This window comes from Cebus imitator, unplaced genomic scaffold (genome assembly GCF_001604975.1).
Source record: "Cebus imitator isolate Cc_AM_T3 unplaced genomic scaffold, Cebus_imitator-1.0 Scaffold140, whole genome shotgun sequence".
NCBI classification, from domain to species: Eukaryota; Metazoa; Chordata; class Mammalia; order Primates; family Cebidae; genus Cebus; species Cebus imitator.
Window position 1 is genome coordinate 2,933,638 of NW_016107455.1, and position 8,225 is coordinate 2,941,862.

Genomic DNA, 8,225 nt, shown 5'->3' on the forward strand with positions numbered 1-8,225 from the left:
CAAAGTGAGACCCCCAATTACACAAAAAATTTAAGAATTATCGGGGCATGGCCAGGCCTGAAGTCTGAGCTGGGCAGATCACTTGAGCCCAGAAGTTCAAGACCAGCCTGGGCAACACGGTGAAACCCCATCTCTACCAAAAATTAAAAAATTACCTGAGTGTAGTGGCACACACCAGTAGTCCCAACTACGTGGGAAGCTAAGGCACAAGAATCGCTTATACCAGGGAGGTAGAGATTACAGTGAGCCAAGATGATGCCACTATACTCAGCCTGGGCAACAGAGTGAGAAAAAAAAAATTTAGGCCCAGCACGGTGGCTCTCACCTGTAATCCCAACACTTTGGGAGGCCGAAGCAGGCTGATCACCTGAGGTCAGGAGTTCGAGACCAGCCTGGCAAACATGGCAGAGCCCCATATCTACTAAAAATGTAAAAAATTAGCCAAGTGTGGTGGCAGAAGCCTGTAATCCCAGCTACTCGAGAGGCTGAGGCAGGAGAATCACTTGAACCCGGGAGGTGGAGGTTCCTGTGAGCCGAGATTGCACCACTCTACTCCAGCCTGGGCAACAGAGCAAGACTCCATTTCAGAAAAGAAAAAAAAAAAAATTTTAAACCGTAAATAAAATTATAATTATAGTTATAGGCCGGGCAGTGGCTCACACCTGTAATCCCAGCACTTTGGGAGGCCAAGGCGGGTGGATCACCTGAGGTCAGGAGTTCGAGACTAGCCTGACCAAAATGGAGAAACCCCATCACTACTAAAAATACAAAATTAGCCTGGCATGGTGGCACATCCCTGTAATCCCAGCTACTCGGGAGGCTGAGGCAGTAGAATCTCTTGAACCCAGGAGGCAGAGGTTGCAGTGAGCTGAGATTGCACTATTGCACTCCAGCCTAGGCAACAAAAGCGAAACTCAGTCTCAAAAAGAGAAATACAATTGTACTACCATCTCAACTACATAAAAACACATGTTAAAATTATATGTTATATAATATATAATTGATAGTATAATAAATTATCATTGTTATGTTTCCCCCCACCACAATGAATCACTTTTATTGTTCAAAAAAATAAAAAGAAGGCCAGGCATGGTGGCTCACACTTATAATCTTAGCACTTTAGGGGGCTGAGGCAGGAGGACTGCTAGAGCCCAGGAGTTTGAGACTAGAGTGAACAACACAGTGAAACTCACCATCTACAAAGAAAAAAAAATTCTAAGTTAGCTGGACATGGTGGTACATGCCTTTAGTCCCAGACACTTGGGAGGCTGAGATGGGAGGATTGCTTGAGCCCAGGTCAAGGCCAAACTCCATCTTTTAAAAAAAAAAAAGAAAGAAAAAGTGTATATTGGATTACTTCCTCAGATAATATTTGTGACACAAATAATCTGGGTATGAAGGGCTGATTATGGGGAGAAGAGCCTAGTAACTGTGAACATCTGTGAGTACCTTTTAAACACAGCTCTGGCCTTTTTGTAGCCACCATTTCGATAAGCCCAATCCAGGTACTTATCCTTCAGGGTTACTGAGTCGGCACCAATGACAGCTAACAGAGCTTTCTACAATTTAAAAGAAAAAAGAAATAAGCTACATGAGTAAACTTATAGATATCAAAACAGATTTTCCCAGAACCACCTGAGGCCACTCCATAGTGCTTTAGGCGTACCTGCTGATGAAACAACACTAGAGCTGGCCAACCAGGGAACCCATCTGCCATTCCCCACACCACAAGACTTAGAACATGGAGCCTATACCTTAAAGACTGCCTCAGTGTCTTCTTGGCTTTTGGCACCTTCACTCCACTCCGCCCAAGAAATCCACAATGACAGACAAACCTACTCCCAGTTTAAAAAATATTAGTTAGAAAACAGCATGTAACAAAATATTGCATATACTCTAAAAATATGTAAATTATTATGTATCAATTTTTTAAATGTTATAAAATAACAGCTTAGTCCTATTCTCTGAAAACTAAATAAAAAGGTAGGTTCCTCCTAAGATAATCAACATGTAAAATATGGATTTATTCCCAAACTGTCCTCATTGTAACAGAATTCTCATTGCCCAGCAGGAGTAGCACGCAAGAACACAACCAGCTTTCTGACCAAGTCACTAAGAGAACACTCTTCTGTGAATTTTAGTTCTTTTTGTTTGTTTGTTTGAGACAGAGTCTTGCTCTGTCACTCACACTGGAGTGCAGTGCCATGATCGTGGCTCACTGGAACCTTCAATTCCTGGGTTCAAGCAATTCTCCTGCCTCAGCCTCCTGAGTAGCTGGGACTACAGGCACATGCCATCACACATGGCTAATTTTTGTATTTTTAGTAGAGACAGGGTTTCACCATGTTGGCCAGGATGGTCTCAATCTCTTGACCTCGTGATCCACCAACCTCGGCCTCCCAAAGTGCTAGAATTACAGGGGTGAGCCACTGCGCCCGGCCATTTTAGTTCCTTTCTACTGGGAAGTATTTCCTGTAGTTATCATCATCAATCATCTTTTAGTTAAGTAAGCAATTAACAGCCTACACAATTAGACCCACAGCTACCCGGGTCATGTCTCTGCTGTCTAAGACCCATAACACAAGAACTAATTAATCTAGGCTGAACTATCTGATCTTCATTCATGTTCCAGAGGTACCTACAAATGAGCAGCAAAGGCGAGGCAGGTGGCACACGCCTGTAATCCCAGCACTTTGAAGGTGGAGGCAGGTGGATCGCTGGAGGCCAGGAGTTTGATACCAGCCTGACCAACATGGCAAAACCCCATCTCTGCTAAAAATGCAAAAAATGGGCCAGGCACGGTGGCTCAGGCCTGTAATCCCAGCACTTTGGGAGGCCAAGGCAGGTGGATCATGAGGTCAGGAGTTCGATACTAGCCTGACCAACATAGTGAAACCCCATCTCTACTAAAAAGAATCCAAAAAAAAAAAAAAGTAGCCAGGCATGGTGGCACGTGCCTGTAATCCCAGCTACTTGGAAGGCTGAGACAGGAGAATTGCTTGAACCCAGGAGGCAGGGGTTGTGGTACGCCGAGATAATGCCATTGCACTCCAGCTTAGGCAATAAGAGCGAAACTCCATCTCAAAAACAATGCAAAAAATGAGCCAAGCATGTTGGGGCACACCTATAATCCCGGCTACTCCGTAGGCTGCAGCATGAGAATTGCTTGAACCCAGGAGGCAGAGGTTCCAGTGAGCCGAGATTGTGCCACTGTACTCTAGCCTGGGTGAAAGAGTAAGACTTTTTTTTAAGGAAGAAAAAAAAAAAAAAGGCCCGGCACGGTGGCTCACACCTGAAATCCCAGCAATTTGGGAGGCTGAGGCGAGCAGATCACCTCAGGTCAGGAGTTTGAGACCAGCCTGGCCAACATGATGAAACCCCATCTCTACTAAAAACACAAAAATTAACTAGGTATGGTGATGGATGCCTATAATCACAGCTACTTGGGAGGCTGAGGCAAGGAGAATCACTTGAACCCAGGTGGTGGAGGTTGCAGTGAGCCGAGATTGCGCCACTACACTCCAGCCTGGGCAACAGAATAATTCTTCGTCTAAAAATAAAAACAACAGCAACAACACCAAATGAGCAGTTTTTTTTTTCCTACTTCAACTTCTGGAATACACTTTTTCCTACTAATATAAAAAATTCACTGCAAAGGAAATCTGGCCATACACGGTGGCTCACACCTGTAATCTCAGCACTTTGGGAGGCCAAGGCAGGCAGATCACTTGAGTCCAGGAGTTCCACACCAGCCTGGCCAACAAGGAGAAATCCTGTCTCTACTAAAAATACAAAAATTAGGCTGGGCACCATGGCTCATGCTTGTAATCCCAGCTACTCAGGAGGCTGAGGCCCAAGAATTGCTTCAACTCCAGAGGTAGAGGCTGCAATGATCCAAGATCGTGCCACTGCACTCCAGCCTGGGCCACAGAGTGAGATTCTGTCTCAAAACAAACAAAGAAACAAACAAACAAGAAGATTTAAACCTTTAAGTTACAAACACGTTTGTATTTAAAAGTTGGGCTTGGCTGGGCACGGTGGCTCACGCCTGTAATGCTAGCACTTTGGGAAGCTGAGGCGGGTGCATCACCTGAGGTCAGGAGTTCAAGACCAGCCTGGCCATCATGGTGAAACTCTATCTTTAAAAAAAAAAAAGAAAAAGAAAAAAAAAAAAATTGGGGCTTATGTTCAGCAAGTGACATATTCTACCAGTATTTCTAACTTTATAAAATATCTAAATAGAATAGGAAGTTTTATATAATTTGGTCAACTTCCAAATAAAAGATATTAAATAGAAGCAAATTCTTCTACTCTTGACCTATGAACCATGATCACTTAATTAAAAATGCCACTCTAGAGCTGGCTTTCAATAGACAAGTACGTTCTAAATGAGCTTTGACTAAAGTCTTAAAAGGTTTCCTGTACATAATGAATACAAAAGACCCTACTCACAGACCTGGGGTTTCAGGTGCACAAAGGATTCTTCAAATTGCATGGCTATGTCAGGGCTCTTTGAGTCAATTAGCACCTGCAGCTTCATCTGCCACATTGCCCCAGAGTCTCTAAACAATTCAGTTCCAGCTACTGCCACCTCCAGAGCTTCTTTCAGGAAGTTATGACTCAGCAAGGACTTAATCTAGATAAGATGAAGGATCACTGGAAAATTAATTACTGAAACCTAAACAACCTATGTACATGGAGACAATTAAAACCTCATTTGAAGCAAGAATTTCACCAACCTTTCCATTACAATTTAAAATAAAAAAGATATGAGCTATGTGATAATCCATAGGTATCAAAACAAATTTTCCATGGCTGTTAAACAGGCACAAAGTGAACAATTTGGAATTCCTCCTCTTTTCACTGCTCCTACCCATGAGGGCTATCCAAAAACAGAGAAGAGGTAAAAACTAGAGAGCCTAAAGAATTTAGGCTGTAAGTTAAGTTTTTAATAAAATAGTTCACTATGCCAGAACACATGCTCACCAAACAGAAGATGAAAAATCAATAAATAGGCTGGGCATGGTGGCTCACACCTGTAATCCCAACACTTTGGGAGGTGAGGGGGCGGATCCTCTGAGGTCAAGAGCTCGAGACCAGTTTGGCCAACATGGTGAAACCTCATTTCTACTAAAAGTACAAAAATTAGGCCGGGCGCAGTGGCTCACGCCTGTAATCCCAGAATTTTGGGAGGCCGAGGCAAGTGGATCATCCAAGGTCAGGAGTTCAAGATCAGCCTGGCCAATATGGTAAAACCCCATCTCTACTAAAAATAAAAAAATTAGCTGGGCGTGGTGGTGCATGCCTGTAGTCCCAGCTACTGGGGAGGCTAAAGCAGGAGAATCGTTTGAACGGAGGAATGGAGGTTGCAGTGAGCCCAGATCATGCCACTGCACACCAGCTTGGGCAACAGAGTCGACAATGTCTCGAAAAAAAAAAATTAGCTAAGCATGGCGGTGCATGCGCCTGTTATCCCAGCTACTCAGGAGGATGAGGTAGGAGAACCACTTAAACCTGGGAGGTGGAAGTTGCAGTGGGCAGAGATTGAGCCACTGCTCTCCAGGCTGGAGACAGAGCAAGGAGACTGTCACACACACACACACAAATCAATCAGTATTTGTGGGGTGTCAAGAAAATAGGTGTACTCATTCAAACAGAGTTGGACGTAACATAAACTAATGTAATTTTTCTGAAATTCAATTTGACAATTTTTTTTTTTTGAGATGTAGTCTCATTCTGCTGCCCAGGCTGAAGAGCAGTGGTGCGATCTTGGCTCACTGCAACCTCCACCTCCCAAGTTCAAGCGATTCTCCTGCCTCAGCCTCCCAAGTAGCTAGGATTACAGGTGCATGCTACTGTGCCCAGCTAATTTTTTTGTATTTTTAGTAGAGATGGGGTTTCACCATGTTGGCCAGGCTGGTCTTGAACTCTTGATCTTAAGATCCTCCCACCTCAGCCTCCCAAAGTGCTGGAATTACAGGCATGAGCCACCACGCCTGGCTAATTTGACATTTTGTAACAAGAGTCATGAAAGTGCATAATGCTTCAATTTGGGACTTTTACTTCAACAAGTATAGCCCAAAAAGTACACAACTGAAAGGAAATCTTACCTTGTATGCTTATATCCACGTTATTTTAACAAAAGGGAAAAAAAATCCTAAAACCACTTCAATTGTACAAATTTGTGAAAAAGTAAATGGCAATATATAATCAGAACATTCAGAAAGTGTTCTTCCTGTACATTATATATGCTAGATTCAATAGTGAACAAATCAGGTGTATTCCCTACCACCCACAGAGTCTCCAGTCTAACAGAAGAAAGGTTTGATACGTTTCTTCTGACAGAAGATGGATTATATAGGCCGGGCACAGTGGCTCATGCCTGTAATCCCTGCATTTTGGGAGGACGAGGCAAGGCAGATCACTTAAGGTCAGGAGTTTGAGACCAACCTGGCCAACATGGTGAAACTCCGTTACTACTAAAAATAAAAAATTTGGCCAGCCATGCTGGCTCACACCTGCACAGTAGTTCCAATACTTTGCAAGGACGAGGCAGGTGAAATCACTTCAGGTCAGGAGTTAGAGACCAGCCTGACCAAGATGGTGAAACCCCATCTCTACCAAAAATATAAAAATTAGCCGGATATGGTGGCATGCGCCTGTGATCCCAGCTACCTGGGAGGCTGAGGCAGGAGAATCACTTAAACCCAAGAGGCAGAGGTTGCAGTAAGCTGAAATTGCACCACTGCACTCCAGCCTGGGCGACTCCATCTCAAAAAATAAAAAAAGGAATAGGTAGACAAAAAAAATGAACTCAAATCATGACCCTTGTTTTGAGTGTTTTTCACTATATAATATTCCTCCCTTTGCTAGTACAGATTTCATTCTTAGCATATGCCAAATACTGGCAAACAAATATAAACACACTTTACATATCAAACTCCTGAATGGCCTTTGTCATAAGACTATATATATTTAAAACATTTAAAAATATTTAAAACAAAACAACTGGAATAAGGTATTTGTAACTGGCAGATAATATATTTTCCATGTCCTTACCAACTGCTCGTATTGGAATTCTGGCAGAAGCTTGAGTTCATGTGCCTTCCTGAATGCAGTCACGGTTCTTTCCAGCCTCTGAAAACAGAGAAATCCCTCAGTTCATTTCAAAGATCCCAGCAGGGGCCTCTGGCCTCTGACATGAACAAAAGCAGTTTTACGCATTTCTGAGAACTCAAAGAAGCTAACTTGCTCCTGCATGGTGGTTTCACTTATGAATAGACGCACTGGGCAGCTGCACCAAAAGATCCCAGTTACATGAGAGCCTCTCCTAACCTGGCAGCAAATCAAACTCAGACCTTTAGAATGACACGTCACCCACAAGGAGAGAGAGAGTGGCTAAGCAAAAAGTTCTCAAAAGCTGTCCCAGACACCCAAAGAGCTGTGCTTCTGTTCTTCTCTCAGAAGACAGTCACTATCTAGTCAACCACTGTAACCATGTAACCATGTAACATCCTCACCTTCCCTCTGAGGAATCCACTATTTGTCTTCTTAGTAAATCGTTCTAAGCAAAAGGTGATGTAACACTTCCACATGGCCTCTGGAAAAGTCAGAAAGATTATGTTGATCAGATCACTTAGTTCAACATTCATCGCATCAAAGTTATTAAAAGAGAAGGAAAAAAAACAATCATCATACTTCAAGGGGAAAAACTCTCATCTGAAGAACAGCTTAAATCAGCCTGATTTTAAAAAGTGTTACTCTGATTACAGCCAATCAAACACCTCAAATATTAGGGGAAAACAACCGGGTAACAGTTTAAATATAAAAATTGAAAGCCTTATCCAGGTAATATATACCCTCTGCCTTTATTCTACATTATTACCGAATAAAAGTTAAATCTCTATCAAAAGAGAATTAAGGGCCAGGCACAGTGGTTCACGCCTGTAATCCCATCACTTTGGGAGGCTGAGGCAGGTGGCTCACCTGAGGTCAGGAGTTCAAAACCAGCCTGGCCACATAGTAAAACCTCATCTCTACTAAAAATACAAAAATCAGTAGGGCATGGTGGCATGCACTTGTAATCCCAGCTACTCAGGATGCTGAGGCAGGAAAATTGCTTAAACCCGGGAACCAGAGGTTACAGCGACCCAAGATCATATCACTGCACTCCAGCCTGGGCAACAGAGCGACACTCTGCCAGAAAAAAAAAAAACAAAAATTAG

The 8,225-nt window shown here is 43.1% G+C and overlaps 1 protein-coding gene across 1 annotated transcript in view; it reads right to left on the bottom strand.

Moving 5' to 3' along the window:
* UTP6 (UTP6 small subunit processome component) overlaps nucleotides 1–8,225 on the bottom strand; it is a 35,734-nt gene that overhangs the window by 7,278 nt on the left and 20,231 nt on the right. The window contains 5 exon segments of the mRNA XM_017542015.2: nucleotides 1,450–1,559; nucleotides 1,755–1,835; nucleotides 4,457–4,636; nucleotides 7,060–7,137; nucleotides 7,521–7,600. Of these exon segments, the coding sequence (XP_017397504.1) occupies nucleotides 1,450–1,559; nucleotides 1,755–1,835; nucleotides 4,457–4,636; nucleotides 7,060–7,137; nucleotides 7,521–7,600 (529 nt within the window).